General features: G+C 33.5%; 1 protein-coding gene and 1 long non-coding RNA gene across 3 annotated transcripts in view; one reads left to right on the top strand and one right to left on the bottom strand.

The window, feature by feature from the left end:
* Window positions 1-19,837, top strand: part of LOC135137245 (uncharacterized) — a 66,287-nt gene that overhangs the window by 10,940 nt on the left and 35,510 nt on the right. The gene's annotated exons all lie outside the window — the stretch shown is intronic.
* LOC135137236 (heat shock 70 kDa protein-like) lies at window positions 2,590-19,659 on the bottom strand. Of its 2 annotated transcripts, XM_064066842.1 has the most exons (4): window positions 19,500-19,659; window positions 5,308-5,592; window positions 4,786-5,250; window positions 2,590-4,719 (listed from the first exon to the last, which is right to left on the bottom strand). In XM_064066842.1, exons 2-4 carry the CDS (start codon window positions 5,588-5,590, stop codon window positions 2,738-2,740), a joined length of 2,730 nt encoding a protein of 909 aa, XP_063922912.1. In that variant the 5' UTR covers window positions 5,591-5,592; window positions 19,500-19,659; the 3' UTR covers window positions 2,590-2,737. The 2 variants fall into 2 exon arrangements, with proteins under 2 accessions (XP_063922912.1, XP_063922913.1); XM_064066843.1 differs by lacking the exons at window positions 2,590-4,719; window positions 4,786-5,250; window positions 5,308-5,592 and adding exons at window positions 11,858-15,648; window positions 15,697-15,910 and having other exon boundaries at window positions 19,500-19,653.

Below are 19,837 nucleotides of genomic sequence, written 5' to 3'. Positions count from 1 at the left end.
GCACGCTAATATTTTCTCGATGTACCATGATCCGTAGAGTATGGTTTGGCGTTCCCTCTGTTGTGAGTTGATTTTTATTAGACAGATAATCTCCGAACTACTGGACTGATTGTTGCCAAATTGTATATGTATTTTAGGAATATTGTGTAGATGATAAAGAGCTAACCAAAATTTGTTTGATTACCGCTACCAACAATTTGATGACGTCATCTCAAAATTTTACATGGCAAATACTATTTAAATTTGGTAAAATAACATACACCTATATTTGCGGTTTACGTATCCGCCTTAAATTTTTACCATAGGCATCCAGATTTTCCAAAAAAAAAAATGGTCTAAAGAGTTTAGACAGTACTTCCCTCGCTGTCGGAAACTTGACGACTGCATGCCTATTGTGTTTTTTTCTCATTACATTTTTGTAGTGGGAATTTAAAAAAAATTGCGATGACGTCATCAACATTTTTGCAAGGACACGTATATCAGTTGGGATAGATGTAGTGTAATACTAAGAATAAAATTATTGTATTCCCAAATTTTCGGGAAAATGAATTGGGTCGTTTTGAATATTGATTTTTTATAATCAATAAAATAACGAAACAATTTACTCACGTATACGGCAACTGAAAATCGTTTATGTATAAACATTCTTAATTTAAGATGACAAGCGTAACAGCATACGTGAGAGTCACCCTGTATATGCAAATCGAAAAAATTTGAATGGAATGATAAATCACAAGAAGAGACTCACCATATTTTGTACATTTTAGATAGGATTTATTCAGCAAAATTTTGTGGTGACGTCATAAATTTTTTAGGGGGGACGACCAAATACGTTTTGATCAAAAATTTACCATGCTTATGATAATTTTAAAATATCTTCAAGATTTCGAAGCATTCAGTTTTGTAGTTCCTGAGTAAATCAGTAAAATAAATTTACGCTTTCATTTATTTACTTGAATCACCCTGTATATACAAATCCAAAAAATATGAATGGAGTGATAGATCACAAGTACAGATTGATCATATTTTGTACATTTTAGATATGATTTATTCGGCAAATTTTCGAGCTGACGTCATCAAGTTTTTGGAGGGGATAAGCAAATATATTTTGACTAAACATTTATTATGCTCTTTATAACCTTAAAACATCTGCAAGATGTCAGAGCATTCCGTTTTGTAGTTCCTGATTAAATCAATAAAATATATTTACGCATTCATTAATTTTTTTGAGTCACTCTGTATATGCAAATCCAAAAAATATGAATGGAGTGATAAATGACAAGTACAGACTCATCATATTTTGTACATTTTAGATATGATTTATTCGGCAAACTTTCGAGCTGACGTCATCAAGTTTTTGGAGGGGATAAGCAAATATATTTTGACTAAACATTTATTATGCTCTTTATGACCTTAAAACATCTGCAAGATTTCAGAGCATGCGGTTTTGTAGTTCCTGATTAAATCAATAAAATATATTTACGCATTCATTAATTTTTTTGAGTCACCCTGTATATGCAAATCCAAAAAATATGAATGGAGTGATAAATTACAAGTACAGACTCATCATATTTTTACAGTTTGGATAGGATTTATTCGGCAAACTTTCGAGCTGACGTCATCAATTTTTTGGAGGGGATAAGCAAATATTTTTTGACTAAAGATTTATGATGCTCTTTATAGCCTTAAAACATCTGCAACATTTCAAAGCATTCTGGTTAGCAGATTAAAAATTAAATTTCAAAATGTTGTTTTATAATTTTGATTTTTTTTCCAAAAATCTGGACCTTTCGGGTGAAAAGTCGATTCAGAGTTGTAAACTACATGTGTAGGACTATGTTATTTTATACAATTGAAAACCCATTTACTATGTACAATTTTGAAGTGACGTCATCGCATTAGTGGTGGGGATGATTAGACAAATTTTGGTTAGCATTTTACCATCTACATGATATTCTTAATATAAGTACAAAATTTCACAACAATCGGTCGAGTACTTTCGGAGATTATCTGTCTAATAAAAATCCGGGACGGCAGACGGACAGACGGACAGACGGACAGACAGACGGAAATGGGAGACCTATTTCTTCGTCTTCTAGAGGTCATGAAAGATCGAGAAAACGTAAAAGTAGAGAGTCGGCCGACGGACTCGATTACGATACTTCGTTTGCTTACGCTCGGGAAGTAAAAATCAAAATAGTGTTACATGTTATGCTAATATACATAGAGGAACGTTAACAAACGCTCATTACCTCAGTTGATTGAACCGTTGTGCTAATAACGCGAAGATCATGGGCTCGATCTTTTCATGGGCCACATTTTTCTAACAAACTGGAATTGTTTGATTGTATTTCTGTTTTATAAACACAAGTTTTAGGATGAAACCTATTAAACAATTACGTAACTTACACAATATTTTCAAATTGACACTGTTAGCTCCAATCAAATACACATTTGTCATATTCCATTCCCCATTGCAAAGCCCAAAAGTGACAGCTTACAATCAATACAAAACAATAAATATGTTGAGATAAAAAAAATGCTAACACATTTCCCTTAAGAGAAACAACACAATTGTATTAAAAAACATACAGCATTGTATTTAAAATATATGTATAAATGTATGTGGCAATACAAAAAAAACATCGCTTCACAAGTTGACTTAAAAGGAATAAAAAATAAACACGTACTTTGTAGAAAATACTCACTACATCTAAACAAAAATCTAAACAGTTAATTACTCACTGGAGGCATTTGAATCTAACTCCTCAATTAAATTTTTAATATATCCTACCGTGTCCACAACTCTGTTAATTAAAATACCATCTTCACAGGTCAATCTATCAAGCTCCTCCAATAAACGCATCAAATTCTCATGAATCACATAATAATCCACTGAATAATTGGTTCCCAAATAATATTTAACACAAGTTTCAAAAGATTCAGCTCTTTGGCGAATCATTTGTATAAATTCAACACTTTCTCTCCTAATGTTCATCGTATCCAAATTGAAATCGTTGAAGTGATTTTGCAAATCCACAATATTTTCAGGTTGTTTGCTACTTTTAACTAATAATTTAGCGAGAAATTCATCTAATTTCTTCAAACTATCGAAAACTTCCTGTGCAAAAGACCGTTTCAACGAATCCAACTCGGCATTACCTTCAGGCATATCTTCTACACGTTCATTTAGGTACAGTATTTCATTTAACTTTTGCTTAACGGAATCTGTAGCCAACGGGTGTGACATATCTTTTACAAATGTAGACAGAAGTGCTTGCCAGTGAGAGAATTCGATTTTAGATTTTTCTAACACAATCAATTTTTCAATGTTCTCTAAAGCGGTTATAACGTCTACTTTATACGAAAAAGTTTTTCGCATTAATTGTATTAATGTTTCTTTTTGCTCAATTAGTTCCATTTTTTTCGAAATGGTCAAATTTTTACAGGAGAGAGAAAGTATTTCATTTTTTGTAACTTCCAAACTTTCAATTCTGTCACTAATATCTTGTGCTTCTTTGCCTGCTGTCTCCAGAAATTTCAAAACTAATTCAAAATTTTCATTAAAAACACTCGCGAAATCATAGCTTACGAATTTTTCACGCATTATCACTTTCCCATTTTCCCACAAATTCAAAATTTCTCTTCTTTTCAGATCGTATTCTTCGCTAGAGGTCGCGTGTGTGAAATATACGGATTTTTCGGATTCGTTTAGTAACATTTTCACATTTTGCACATCTTTCGGGTAATGCTCCAAATAAATTCTGTCTTCGAAAACATGCAATTCGCCCAAAATTCTCATCTTTTTATTGGATACTTTGTAACTACCACCGTCAACAGAATTTAGTCTTTTACGAAAATTATTGAACGCCATAAGTTTTGTGACTCCAGAAGAATGACTTTGGTTTTGGTGGTTAATTTCGCTCGCGATGTAATCTAAACTTTGCAGTAAGAAAAGTAGATCTTCGTTATCCTTAGCTTTTGAGTCTAAAATCCGCAAAACTTCGTCAGTTTGTTGAAGGAGAAATGAAACTTCCTTATCAATGCACCGGTTTCCATTAGGCAGATTGGATAAATGTTGTTTCAAACTCAGAATTTCTGCAGTTTTAACTTCATATAAATGAACGCTTTTTGGATACGGAAACTGTCGGACGTACATCTTGTAATTATCGAGAGTTTTCTTCAAGCTTCTCAAAAAAGTCATAGACTCTACAACCAAACATCCTTCTATTCTGTTAACAATTTCATTTTTTTGCAGCACCACTTCGCTGTTGTTCGTGTTAATTCGTTTAACTCGTTCGATAAGAATTTCCAGATTGCTTTGCTTTTCTCGAAAGCTGGAGTTAGATTCGCAAACTGTAGATAGTTTTTCTTCCACTTCTGCCAGCGCTTTCAGATTTTCGCTAATTTCCTTGTTTTCCTCATTGATTTTTTCCAGTTTGGTTATAATTTGCTCACCTTTATCGAAAAGAACTTTTTTTCGAATTTTCAATTCTTCTTCACTGGGTACTTTCTGTAGCCGATTGTTCAGTATATAAAGAACTTTTCGCTTTACGTTTTCGACAGCAGCATCACCGATGGGAGAACAAAATTTGTCCACGACAGTGTCGTATTCATACAAATCAATTTCCACTTGTTTCAATAGATTTTCATATCTGGAAACTAGAGATTCGCTTGTATTTTCTTCTTTCCGCGACCATGAAGATCTTGTGCTGACAGCTGAAACGTAGTTTCATCATTATTAACAAATATTCCTATAACTTAAGTAATAATTTTCATTCTTACGTTTAGAAATATACGTGTTGGATCTATGACAATGTTGTTTCGCTAGATTTATTCCCTTCTCTTCAACTTCTTGTTCCAAATTTTTCACGACTTGATTTAAAGTTTCGATTTTTTCCTTGATTCCTTCTAAATACTTCTTAACTTCTTCAGCATTAAAAACTGTAACACTATTCGCTCCAAATATTTCGAATTGTTTGGTAGCACCATGTAGATTGTAAAGAGTATGTTGTAAAACGTTTACAGTTTTGACCAGTGGAGATTTTAGAAACAACTTTAGCACCAATAAGGAAAGATTATCGTCTTGCTCTTGCGTTATGGGTGTTTTAGTATGAAATTCCAGATGTTGAGAATACATTATAACAACATGAAAAATATTTTCATATTCATCTTCTTTTATTTTGTTACTGCTCAGTCGTTTTTCTATTTCAAACAACTCGCTTTTCATTTGATACAGTGATTTTCCATCTAACACAGTGACAAAATTAGCTATATTATAAAATTAGAAACATTTGTAATTGCTACCTGCACTTTCGTAAGCACGTTGCATTGTTGGTAAACGTTCTAATTTGTTCTTCGCTTGAGAAATCAATTCATCCATTTTTTGCATTTTGCGTTTTGATATGTACCCTTTTCTGTTCTCATTTTTTACAACGTTGGAATAGAAAAAGAGAGCCTTAGAAATTCGATGTTTAACATAATCTTCAATCTTTGCTTCTTCTTCGCCTAGTCGAATTATCAAACTGCTCACATTGAATTCTATTGCTTCAATAGCTGCGACATTTACCTTAGAACTGAATAGACCCATTGCTGAAATCAAACGACCATATTTAGTTGCTTTGAAACTTACGAAACGATTTTTCAGGTTTTGGCAACGAGAAGATCTTTGTCGCGCTGGAATGTGGCCACACTGCATTAGCAAATTCTAAGATCGATCTAACATATGTTTTAAATAATTTGGAAAAAGTTAACGGATCAGTTTTAGTAAATAGTTTACTTATGAGGTAAAGTACTTATTCACAATCGGTATGTAATATGTCATTTGCCAACTTTTTTGGAGTTTGAAAGTGAGCAATTGTTTGTCATCTTTACGAACCTCGTCGGCAAATTTTTTGCGAATCTCCACGCCAGTGAAGGCTTGATTTCTGTAGTATTGTTTGATTTTCAAATAAATTGTTCTGTAGATAAACACCCACTTCTACCCCAACGTATGGTTGGAAAACAAACTAAATAAAACTACAGGTGCCCGTAACAAGTCTGAAGACATTTTATTTAGCGTATTTGCCCCAAATAATTGAATAAAAACTCGACAAATTATAATGTCAAGTTTAACATGGAACGTCTGATATTATAATTATAAAATTAGTGAAATGAATTTTTATTTGCATTTATTTTTATTTATAACGATTGTGAATAAAATAGTATACATACACTCGGTGGACGTGTTTCATTCTCCTCTACGCGTCTCGGTCCAACAATCTGGCGTTCGACGGTAATGAAACACTTCCCGCCTCGGTATGTAATATACTATTATTGGCTTTTCTTGTAACTCGACTACTATGCTCGGACCATGATATAGTGGAAGTTACCAGAACACCCAGGTCAGTACAGGATTCATGCCTACTGAGCTCAACATTACTAATATAATACAGATGTCTTGAACTGTTCGCTCCAATAGACAACACTTTACACTTGTCGACGTTAAGTGGCAGTAACCATTCATTTGACCAAGTATAGACTGCTGAAAGATCCTTACACAAAACTAGATGATCATTCGATGAATTATAAATTTTTAAGTCATCAGCAAACATCGCAAAAGTAGATTTCAATTGAACACCTAAGTCGGCTGTATTAACTGTAAACAAGAGTGGACCCAGAACTGATCCTTGCGGCACACCACTTAAAACCCTAGTAATTGAACTGCAAGCGTTCCCAAACTTAACTGTAAAAAAAAATTAGAGAGGAACCCATCAATCCAACGCAAAAGTTTCCCTCGTATTCCAAAATAATGCAACTTATGGAGAAGACGACGTTTAGGTACACGATCAAACCCCCGGGAAAAATCCATGTATATTATAACAGTGGGGATATCTGATTCAAAATTCCTTGTCTAAACTGATAAACAGCAAAGCAAATTGGTAACAACTGATTTACCAGGGACAAACCCATGTTGTTCAACGGGAATAATTCTGTTGTCCAGAAGAAACTTGAACGTGCTGTCATAGACAACTGTCCCTATGATCTTAACAACCACCGATGTTAAGCTGATAGGCCTGTAACTGTCGGGACAAAATTTGTCTCCCTTCTTAAATATGGACTTGACGAAAGCTGTCAACCAATCGGGAAGTAAAGTACCAGAGTTAAAAGACTGAGTAAACAAAAAACTAATCGGTTCACCTAAGGAGGTAGCACATTCTTTCAGAACTTCAACACTGTCTCAGGAGTGAACTGAATCTCGTCCATGTGGACGGAATTTGGTTCAAAAGGTATGTCGGCAATCTTTGCATCAGGCTCTACTATGAAATTTCGAAAAAAGTTTTCTGCAAAAATATCCGCTGACCTTGCAGTCGTTTAGAAAGCAACCAGTAGCATCTTTAAGTTGAGGAATTTTAACTGAGCCCGATATATTAGCGCGGATGTGCTGGAACAGGCGTTTGGGATCCTTACTTTCCGCTATTCGTTTTCATACTCAATCCTCGCTTTCCTGATTTTAGTGGACAGTTTATTTGAAAATGCCCTATGCGGCTGATAGTCAGCAGCACTGGAAGTACGCTTAAAGGCACGCCATAACGATCTTTTCTTCCTGACTAATTTTAGTAAGCTACCGCTTATCCATGGCTTATTAGATGATCTGCTGACTTTGACAAAACTAGAATGTTTACCCACTATGTCACCTAATATATTTTTGAACGACTCCCAATTCGGGATAACCGAAGAATTACTAAACAATTTTGTCCAGTCGACATTACTGAGATCATCATTTACAACTTTATATTTCGTCACAAGTTTGGAATGCGTATCGACCCTTTGCCTAAATACATAGCACAGCTGCAAGTTAATTTTTAATGTTACACGGTCGGACTTGCCAAATGGACTTAAGTACATCAGGTCAGCTAGGGAGCTGTCGTCAGAAGTTAAAATTAAGTCTAATAATGATGGTTGCTGATTAGACCTGTAACGAGTCGGTTGAGACACAATTTGATTAACATTATTAATCACATCTATCAGTAACTGCAAAGAAGTATCGTGAGACTGATAAGAGGTTGCGGACCAATTAATAGAAGGCATATTAAAATCTCCAAATACAAAAATTTTGTCATATAAGTGATAGAACCTACTGAGGACATCAAAAAGAGTACGGTCGCAGGCCAGTGATGATTTGGGGGGCCTATAAATACAAGCTAACAAAAGACTGAAGTGATAAAAGTCTCATAACAGTACTTACAACGCTCGTTCTGGTGTAGCATGCTTTGAAGATGCTAGGACCAGAAAAATTTTATATGGGGGTGTATAAAATAAATATTCTCACATGCACACGTATTCAAAATTAAAAAAAGCATAAACCTCATAAATATTTCAAAAATTGGAACTAGGTCTCTACAGCAATGGAGAGTAGTATTATCTTAGAGAGATTCCAAAAATCAGTAGAAATGTATCGTTTAATTTATTCAAAAACACAATAACAATAATATCTTTGTTTTTTTTTAACATTGTAACTTGATTAATATATATAACAGTCTTGCCTCCCTAATTTCGCAGTTCAAATCAGTAAAATACTTAGATTACAAAATTAACCTCTGAACTGGTTTCTTAATTCTAGTAGATTGACGTATCTCGGACTGTACGCTTGTTTCTAGACCCATTAATTGTTGTTCAAGTTGATCATCTTTTTGAACAATAACTGGTAGTGACTCGACACCTACCGGTACCAGATGTTCTTCTGTTGACCTAATTTCTTTCTCTTGAAGGAGCTCTTGATTCAGTGTGTTTTCTGTTGATTGAATCAGAATGTTGGTCTTTAGAGAATTCTTACAATCAAGTTCTAGATCCAAGGTAGTGCCAAAACCTGTTTAAGTGTTGATATTCATTATCTTCTCCACATTACAGGAACGAAGTTGATTGTAATGACGCTTAATTACATAACCATCGTCTAGTTCTACTAAATAGTGTAGATTACTAATACATTTTGTAATTAGTCCATACTTCCATAATCCATTTCTTGAATAATTTCTGGATTGAACTCTATCGCCCACTGGAAAATGTTTCTTCAAACTTGATTTGTTTTTTTTTCCGATTCAGTTGGTCCCATAAAATCTAACTTGGTTCGTACATTTCTTTCAAAACAGACTTCAGAAGGTGTCCGTCAAGAAGATAACGGAGTAACTCGATACCGCAGGAGGAACTTATAAAGTTTCGCGTGTAAATCACCGGGTTCATTCATCATGCATTTAAATTTTGTTTTTAATGTTTGACAATATCGTACTGCTTGACCATTCGTGGCTGGATGTCCTGGTGCAATCATCCGTTGTTTAATACCATTCCGTTCACAAAATGCTCTAAATTCATTTGATTTGAAGATGGTTGCATTGTCACTAACTAATATTTCTGATAATCCATGCCGGCTAAAGATTTCTCGTAAATGATACATGGTGCTCGTTGATGTAGGAGAATTTTTAACCATAATTACTCTTGGCCATTTGGATTTGGCATCAACAAGAATTAGAAAATGATGGTTGTAAAATGGGCCTGCATAATCCATGTGTACACGTTGCCAATTCTTTTCTGGTATTTCCCATTGATGAATCGATGCCTTTGTAGGATTTTTCTTAACATCGCAAAAAGCTTGACAACTTTTAACCATATTTTCGTTGTCAGAATCGATGCCTTTCCAGTAGCAATAGTTTCTTGCTAGATATTTCATTTTAACCATTCCTAGGTGTGCCGAATGAAGTTCTTGTAGAATAATATGTTGTAATTTTTTTGGAATTACCACACGATGTCTTCTAAATATTATTCCATCGTGCAGTGAAAATTCTAGACCTCTTCTGGTTCCATTTAGAATTTCTTCCTTCATTTTACATAATTCTGGATCTGTTCTTGTTTCTTTTTCAATTTCATGAGCTGCGACTGTTTCTGTACTAATCTAATTAATTAAAATCGTATTCAACACGTATTCATCATCAGTTTTTTCTTCTTCTTTTGGTGATAATTTATTCTGTTGGGCAAAATATATTATTATTATTATAATTTCAATAGACTTCTGGAGAAATAATCAACATTTACATGTTCACTGGATTTTCGACATTGAATAATTGAAACCGGATAAAAATTGTGCATATCTTAACATTCTGGTTGCAGATAAGGCTGGAAGTTGAATTTAAAATAATACTCAGTGGTTTATTATCCACAAATAGAATTAATTTCCTTCCATAAATATATTGAAAAAATCAATCTTTTGAAACTCCAATAAATGGCTGTTGCCTCTTTATCTAATTGACTATAACTAAGTTCAGCTTTTGTCAACGACCTGGGGGATGCAAAAACAACTGGTCTTTCAGATCCGTCTGGAAAACGATGTGACAAAACACCTGGAAGTCCATACGGGCTGACGTATGCGGCAAGTGTTATGTCTAAATCAGGTGTAAGAGACATGAGAACTCGTTCACTGGCTATTTAAGCTTTGTCTTTTTTGAACGCTGTTTAACATTCGATAGACCATTTAAAATTTGTGTCTTTTAATGGATATAACATGTTGGATGTACTGGGAATAATTTTTGTATAATACATCACCATTCCAAGAAAACGTTGAAGTTCTTCTAAAGAGTTCGTTCTTGGTGCTTCTATGATCGATTTGATTTTATCTTCAGATTTTTCGAGTCCTTTTTCTGAAATGACATGACCCAAATATTGAATTCTCTTCTTGAAAAATTGACATTTTTCTTGATTCAGATGCAGATTATATTTACGTAATCGTTCAAGAACTTTAATTAAACGAAATTTACATCAAAGCCAGCAGAGGATTTCTTGAAATCGTCTTACTAGTCTTGAATAACCGTAACATTACTCTCTACAGTTGTAATGTAATCATTTAAGCGTTTTAAATGATCATCCAATGATTGTTAATTAATTTTTTAACAACTCTAGCTGTTTAGCAACGATGCCCTCTATAACTGCAGCTGTTATGCAAATTTGTGTGAGTGGGTTGATGCTAATAAGTTATGTATAAATGAAGATCAAACATCTCTTATCACCTTTTTCAATGGAAAATCCAACTTTAACGATGATGTATTGCTCAATAATCAAAATATGAAGCTCTCACAGACTGTAAAATTACTAGGATTGACACTAGACAGTCAAATGACGTGGACGTATTATTTAGAAAATCTATGCAAAAGATTAGCAACTGTTTGTTATGCTTTGCGTAACCTAATGCGACAATGCAATTTGAACACGGTTAAGATATTCTATTTCGGGTGCTTCCAAGGTATTTTGCAATACGGAATCGTGCACTGGGGTCTTTCTTCCAAAGTCCAAAGGGCCTTTGTTATTCAAAAATGGGCCATTAGAATTATAACTGGTTTGAAAAGAAGGGAGTCTCGCAGGAAAGCCTTCAAAGAACTTAGGATTTTAACATTACCAAGTCTGTATATTTCTAATGTTGTTTGCTATGCTTTCCAAAACGTACAAGTTTTACAAGGTAGTAGAAACTCATAGGTACACCTATAATACTCGACACAAGGACCACTTGCTACCCAGACAACATAACACGACCTATTTCCAGAAAGGTCTTCAATATAATTCTTGTAGAATGTTTAATAAATTTAGTTTAAAGCTAAAGTTAAATCGTACCTGCTGGGATTAAATTGTTATTGTATAAGAGATTTTCTTGCTGCTTAGTAAAGCTTTCTTGTTCATTTGTGTTTATTTTTATTATTTCTGTTTGATACAATAGTATTGTTACTGTTAATGTCTAAATTTCTTGTTTATTGACGTAACTGTAAGTCATTTACATAACAATTTACATGATTTATTAAGTTGTAAATAAATATTATTATTAATAATATTATTATGTTACGTGAGGAGTGGGTGTACATTTTCCGACAGATCTGGGGGCAGTACTGCGAAGTGCCCTCTAGCGAGAAACGGTACTTACAGCCGCGCGCTTTTGGGTCCTGTAAGGTATCACCAAGGGGAAGTACCGCACACGGTTACCCTCTCCGTACTCTATTTTTCATCGCACTGAAGAAGAACGCACTTTCGGGGTCTCCTTCGTGAATTTCGGACTCCGTCAAGAACTGTCTCCTGAAGACCAAGCCGTGGCCCCGGCAAGAACATATTTTCCATATTTTTGGTCTGTATTACAGTCACTTCCGAAAATAAATAGTTTTACACACTACAACCAAAATAAACTAGGGAAAATATTCATCAGTTAGGTACCTCCTTTTTCGACTCCAAAATAAATGTGAAGAACAAGATCGTTATAAGCAGCCAGTTCTTAGCTTCCGAAATATGTAAATACATATTTCAGATGTTAACTCGTTGCACGTTTTATTAATTACTACTTCAACATATTTGCAACTACAATACATAAATTAGGTTACATATTCAAAATTAAAATAAATGGTGGTTCTAAGCCACTGTTATTTAACAAAATAAATACAAAACCTATTTTATAGATAGCAATAACATATAGACTGTTTTAAGTTAACCATTGGGCAATTCCCCGAAAATGTCCACCTCAGCACATTTTTTTGAAAATTGTTAAATTAATCTAAATCTTACACCCGCAGTAAAAATTTCTTGTTATTGAGGAATAATAAAATTGTTCAGAGAAATGATAGATATTATATCTTCTTTAACATTGCTAGAAACAAAATAAATATCTTGATTTACTTACAATATAAAGCACGGTCGTAAAGAGTGTAGCTTTATTGACAATAATGTACAATCAATACTTATCCCAACATCATCTTTAAAAAAATATTACACTTCTTTCTTCTGATATATGTGATAATTGGTGTAAGTAACGATAAGGGACTAATTTTCATGTTATTCGGAAATATTAAAAATAATTGCAAATCAGGTTACATATTCTCTTTTTCTCGTTCTCGCTCTCTATGTTCACTGTACTTTTATTGAAACTGCCTTGTGATTATTATTAAAAATCGCAACGTTACTTACGCGAAACGGGATAATTTTTTTTCGGTGGCTTAGCTTTGAAATTAAATAATTAGTCTTGACAGCCATCAATCTACCAATAATTTGATTTTGCTGTGTTAATCAAAATGTCTTTAACATCCACTGAAAGAGTAAGAAAACACCGACAAAAAGTAAAGAGACTTAGAATACCTAAATCAACCAACCGAAAATATCAGCAGGAATATAGGGCAAACATAAGAAAAAAGACATTGCGCTATAAAAAAGTTAAGATACATACCATGGAAAATAAAAAGGAGAAAAGCGAGAAAAGCCAAAATGAAAACAAACAAATGGAAATTTCAAATGATGGTAATGTCATCAAGTAAATACATTGTAAATTCGGTAAGTTTGAATATTTTTTCTTTTAGCATTTAATCCTTTTACGTTGACATTACATACATTTGTTTATTTCAACTTATAGAGGCTCTCATAAAAAAAATAAAATCTGCAAAATCAAATTTTATCATTTTCGAAAATGCTGAAAATGTTTCATTGTGTGTACTTCATGGGCGAGGCAAGTTGTATCTAAACAACCTTCGACCAGCTTTTTCTTTTGTTTAAAACACGAATTTGTAATTTTTCTTACTTCCGTGGCAGCTAATATTCACAAATTCGCCTAAGAAACGATGACATCGTGTAAGTAACGCAATTTTTTCTCATTTCAGACATAATCAAAATTAAACTTCTTCTCGGTTTTTGAAAACCCGAAAATTTTAATTTTTTATCAATATAAGTGTTTTGTATGATAATTCACAATTCTATAGAAAATAGAGAAAATGGTTCAAAGATTTCGCCTAAGTAACGCAAACTTTTAATTAAATTTTGACTAAATTAAATATGACTTTAGTAATATCAAATTATTAAGAAACAAGAGAAAACAAATTTCTACGATTAGGTTAAAAAATGAAAGTGTGAAAGCACTTATGTATGAGGACAGTTTAAAATAAAAAAACTTTGCAGAGTTTCGTACGATTTTAGCCTAAATAACGGTAGAATTGCCCCATTACAAAAATAATTAAACTGTAAGTGTTGGCATCAAATCAAAATTGTAATATTTGACATGAGGTTCACACTGTAGTTTAACCGAAGTTGTGAGTTCCTTAACATGTTCTTCATAATCCATGTCCATATTTGTGGCCGAATCTTTCGTTTCTTGACATAATTCATAAACAGCCCTATGTGTATCAGTAATTTTCTTGTTATCTAAGTTGTACATAACTGCAACACAGTACTCTATTAAATACTTCTTAAACTTTACAAACTGTTCAAAACGTTTATCTTCGTCTTTATTATTTTCGGCATCCAGCAAACTATTTTTAACTTCGCTGTCGCTGCAGTTACCCCTAGTGTAATTTATTGTCAGTTCTTTGACGTTGTTTTTATATAGTTCCTCAGCCTTAACTGACAATATACCGTTTTCATCTATATTCATGTAAAATTTAACTTTACATTCCCCCGGAGGTGCCGGCGTTATGTTAGTAAGAGTTAATTCTCCAACAAAGCGGTTCTTTTTTGCATTTAGTCTTTCACCTTCGTATATACAGAAGGTCATACCTGTCTGTAAATTGTTAAGAGTCGTCCAGTCAGTCGCACAACAATTAGTTGGAAGTCGTTGATTCCTTTTAATGACAAATCTCATTTCATCGACATAATCAGGCGTTCCCAACGACAAAGGAGTGACATCTGCCAGATCAACCTTAGAAATGTTCTGTTTAGAACTCTTTGACAAAAGTGCAGCTTGCAAGGCTGCACCTTCTGCAACACACTCATCCGGACTGACAAACTTATTCAACGCTTTGCCGTCAAAATAGTCAGAAATCATTTTCTGAATCTTCGGGATGCGTGTTGATCCTCCTGAAAGTATCACTTCCTTGATAGACGTCTTGGAAATTCCACAATTTTTCATACAGCAATCGACAATTGATATACTTTTTCTGAATAGTTCATCAGCAATCTTCTCAAACTGTTCTCTAGTTAAAGGTATCTGTACGCAAGAATTATTAGAAACGAAACCAATGAGAGTTATGACAGTTTGCTGAACCGCAGACAGTGCTTTTTTCGCATCCTCGCATTTATTATGAAGCCTCCTAAGACTGTCCTTATCAGTTCTTGGATCGTAATTATAATCTCTAACTAACTCTTCGCATACGTAGTTAACGATGAGATTGTCAAAATCGTGTCCGCCCAACTGTGTATCTCCGTCGACCCCGACAATTTCTATATTATTCGTACTTCTTTTCAGGATAGCAACATCAAAAGTTCCTCCTCCTAGGTCGTACACAAGCGAATGATTCGTCTGGCTGCAGTCATTGTCAAAGTAGTAACATAAAGCGGCAGCCGTGGGTTCGTTGAGCAACTTCAAAACTGTGAATCCGGCTTCCTTGGCTGCAGCCAAGGTTACTTCTCTTTGCGTCACGTTGAAATACGCAGGCACGGTAACAACAACTTTGGTTATGGCTTGTCCTAACTTGGCTTCTGCGTCAGCTTTCAATTTCTGAAGAATGATAGCGCAAAGTTGTTGAGGAGTTTTCTCCAAAGTTCTGTTCCGTTGTTGGATGATTATCAAAGGATCGCCTTGATAATCCGACTTTACTTTAAACGGTAGAAATTGCAAGTTCCTTTGAAGATAAGTGTCGCTAAATTTTCTGCCAACCAAGCGTTTTACTTCTACAAATTATGATATTAAAAATTAATATAAATCTACACTTCTTGTACCGTATATTCCGTGGTCTGGTTTGCCGCTGGACATTCGTTTCGCATGTTCTCCGACGATCGTCTCTTGCAGACTGGTGAAAAAGATGAAAGAAGGTGTAATTCTGCCACCGTCACTGTTTTCCAGGATTTTTAGTTTGCCGTTGAGATATACACATACGCAAGAATTGGTTGTTCCCAAGTCAATACCTATGGCTAAATCATCCATTTTGGAAACCTAGAACAAGGCAGTAATCAATGAAAGAATACCCACACTAAAAAGAATACCTTCTTTCTTAGTTCTTCCAATGCTCCAGTAACTTAAAAAACGAACGAACATGCATGAAATGAGTTAAATTAACTCATTACATTTTTTTAACACACCGGTTAAATATATATTTAAACGTTGTTTCGACGACCCCTACAATGAATGCTTATAGCTATAGAAGGTCAGTCAAACAAATTAGTGAATGAAGCAATTTATTTTATTGATCAAATCAAGAACGGATCACCCCATTTTCCCAAAAATATGAGAATACAGTATTTTTAGGTTTACTTACAATCTACTTGTCTATCGAAATTGATATAACGTTTGGTTTTTGCAATTTCAAAGTTAAGTAGAGTAATTGTTATAAACCATAATTATACAATTTTGTTTTTTTTTTCACAAAAATCTGAATATACTGAGGATGAAAACTCAATTCGGATTCATAAACCACACATGTGTAAGCATGCAATTTTACAAAATTCAAAAAAGAAGTATTTATTCCACAGAATTTTAAGATAATCAATTCTTGGAGAGGCGATAAACGAATAAATTTTGATTAACGATTTACTATGCTACTTATAACCTTAAAAGGATTGCAAGATTTCAGAGCATTCGGTTTTGCAATTTCAAAATTTGTATTTTACAACTATACGATTTTGATTTTTTTTCCCGAAAATCTAGATACCTAGTGTAAAACCTCAACACCGATTCTTAATTCACACATGTAGGAGTATGTAATTCTATAAAATTTAAGGGATAATTATTCGGCAAAATGGTAAAATGATGTCATCATTTTTTAAGGGAGCATAAACGAGAAAAAAGTAATTAGCTATTTACCAAGCTTATGATAATCTTGAAATGCTTGTGAGGTTTCAGCGCATTTGGTTTTCTATTTTCGGAGCAAAATTGTAAAATCTTGTTACACAATTTTGACTTTTTTCCCAAAAATCTGGATGTCTGGGATAAAAACTCGATACGGATTCATATAACACACATACACGAGTATGTAAAATTTAAAGAACATTTACCCAGCAAAATTGTAAACTGACGTCATAAATGAAAACAATTTGATTAAAAATTTACCATACTTACGATAACCTCAAAACGTTTGCAAGATTTCACAGAATTCGGTTTTGCAGTTTCAAAATTAAATTGCAAAATTTTGTTTCATAAACCAGATGTGCAGGAGTATCTTATTTTATAAAATTTAAACGATATCTACTAATATAAATTTTTGAAATAACGTCATCTTAGTGTTAGTGGGGATAATTACCCAAATTTTGGTTTGGGTTTTACCATCTATGGCAAACGATGGACGCCAGACAGAGAGAAACGAGTTGTTTTCGTACTCTTGGGGTTATGAAACGTTGAAAAAATATAAAAGTAACCAGTTATCCAATTGACTCGATTATAATACTTCCTTGCTTACGCTCAGAAAATGATTAAGTTTTCAAGATATTTTCATTTTTTACGAGGAAAAATAGTCATTTTTAAAAATTCGCACCTCCACCATTTTCGAAGATGGATGTTTGAAACTTTTAGTCATTTTGCTTAAACGTGCGTATTAATAAATGTAAAGGTTTAAGTTTCAGAAATCAAAAGATTGTCAAACAAGCATATGTAGAGAGATAAATTTAAAAATGCTATAAAATACAGCACTTCTCTTTAGCAAAATATGAGAAAACAATGTGTCAAAAAACACTTAATAAAAAATTATTTTAAAAAATTGGTCGTAGGTTACTTTGACGGAGCTTCCCTTTCCTCTGAAGTACCTACAATAAAACATTTCCAACTTGTTCGAAAAATTATAAATTTGATTTTGCGAAATTTACTTTTTTTAAGAGAACCCCTAAGTACACTGCACTTAGGGGTTCTCTAATAATAATACTGTATTCAAAATTTTCGGAAAAATGGTGTGAGCCGTTCCTGACTTAATCAATAAAATCAATTGATTCATTCTTTTTTTTTGAGTCACCCTGAATAGGCAATTCTAACAAATATAAAAGCAATCACCAGTACAGAGTCATCATTTTTTGCATATTTTAGGGAGGATTTATAAATAAAATTTTAATTAGGATTCATTCGGTTCAATTTTGAGATGACGTCATCAAAATTTTGGAGGGCGTAAACGGATAAATTTTTATTAAAAATTTACAACACTTAGGATAACCTTGAAGCGTTTACAAGATTTCAGAGCATTCGGGTTTGCAGTTGCAAAATACAAATTACAAAATAATGTTGTTATACTTACAATGATAAACTACATGTTCAGGGGTGCCTATGTTATTTTAGAAAATTTAAATAACAATCACTGTAAATTTTGGAGATGACGTCATCCCATTGTTGGTAAGAATGATCAGACAAATTCTGATGAGCGTTTTACAATCTACACGGTATTCCTATCATACGTGTAAAAGTTAACATCTGAAGATCCAGTGGCACCGGTGGTTTCCAAGATTAGATTAGAAGACAGACAGACAGACGGGAAGTATTTTTTCGGATACTAGGAATAATAAAACGTAAAAATAAAAGTAGCCAGCCGTCCAATGGACTCTATTACAATACTTCCTCTGTTTGCCATCGGGAAGTAAAAAGTGCGATACCCGGCCAACAGGTCTTCAAAATAATTGTTGTAATATTTTGTAAATAATACGTCCCCAAAAAAAAGTATACCTAAGCTATCAAAAATCTCACACCAATTCATTTTATAGATCACACAATTTTTAAATTCAAAATTGACGGCAAAATCTTACAAATACTCGAATATTTCCTTTATAAAAAATTCCATCAAACAAAAAACGGAAAACCTGCCTGTCGAGCTGTGGAAGACGAACCTGAATATTCGTCAAAATAAGCCTATTTTTATAATAATTTTCTCAACTATCAATCAGGAGGTGAAAATAAAATTATTTCAAATAAACACTGTACGCACAATCTAAAAAGTATTTCTTCTGACTTGCCGAATAAAATCACAAATTTAACACGAAAACAAAAAATATTATACAAACTGAATTCAAAAAGACTGAAATAAAATCAAGGCCGTTCGAACGACTCGCATCTTTCTAATAAATAACTCGGATCTAATAATATTCGACAAAACAATTGTACGTTCTTGTATTATTAATTTATAGAATGCGCATCTCATTAACTCCGACCCTGATTCAATCGCGAACATCGAAGACGTTAATTACTTACTATTTTTATCCTGATATCTCGCCCACAAAAATGGGCTCATCCGTGAGTCACGCAAAATAAATGTTATGGTGCAATATTACCACCAAATTGATTGGATTAGCAAAAATTAAGAAATAAAATCTTCATCATTGCGATTTTCCTCTACGCTCATGGAAACCGGAAATAGAAACTGCTTCACCGATAAATGTTGATAATTTGACCAAATATAAATAAACAAAATCATAGTCTTAAAACACAAATTAACAATAATCGTCAAAATCATCTTCATTTATAATAATAGTTATAGAAATCGTTACGAATAAAAGGCATACGCATTACGCAGCAGCAATAAACTAATGAAGTGTGATAAAATATAACTACGAACCTCTGCGCTCCTGTTTATCAGCTCACAACCCAGCAACTGTTAGAATGATCTCGCACGCGGGTTTTCCAAGAGATAACTAAATAAAGTGTCTTGGCAAGTGCCGGCGAGGAATACTGTTTTCCACCGACATTCAAACAATGCTACCAATAGATAGTGAACCTTGTGTTACCAATCTATTTCATAATTTTGCTATATATTGCTGAGTATGACAATCACTCAAAGTTTAAGGATAATGTGTTAATGTGTTAATTTAAACAAATCGATCAAGAATATCGAGTCGTCGTTAAAACATGAGGAATCATTATTACTTTTCTCGTAGTTGCTACGAAGTTCTGTCA

The sequence above is a fragment of the Zophobas morio genome, unplaced genomic scaffold (assembly GCF_036711695.1).
Source record: "Zophobas morio isolate AGI-343-1 ecotype UQ-CSIRO unplaced genomic scaffold, CSIRO_AGI_Zmor_V1 ptg000029l, whole genome shotgun sequence".
NCBI lineage: Eukaryota > Metazoa > Arthropoda > Insecta > Coleoptera > Tenebrionidae > Zophobas > Zophobas morio.
This window is presented reverse-complemented; position numbering and strand designations above follow the sequence as displayed.

Bases quoted from the DNA above. Each gene is read 5' to 3' on its own strand.
- LOC135137236 (XM_064066842.1), bottom strand. From the start codon at position 5,590: ATGGGTCTATTCAGTTCTAAGGTAAATGTCGCAGCTATTGAAGCAATA. The intron at 5,251-5,307 runs GTAGCAATTACA...TCACTGTGTTAG, and splicing joins ACGTGCTTACGAAAGTGCAG to ATGGAAAATCACTGTATCAA. The intron at 4,720-4,785 runs GTAAGAATGAAA...ACTACGTTTCAG, and splicing joins CAACACGTATATTTCTAAAC to CTGTCAGCACAAGATCTTCA.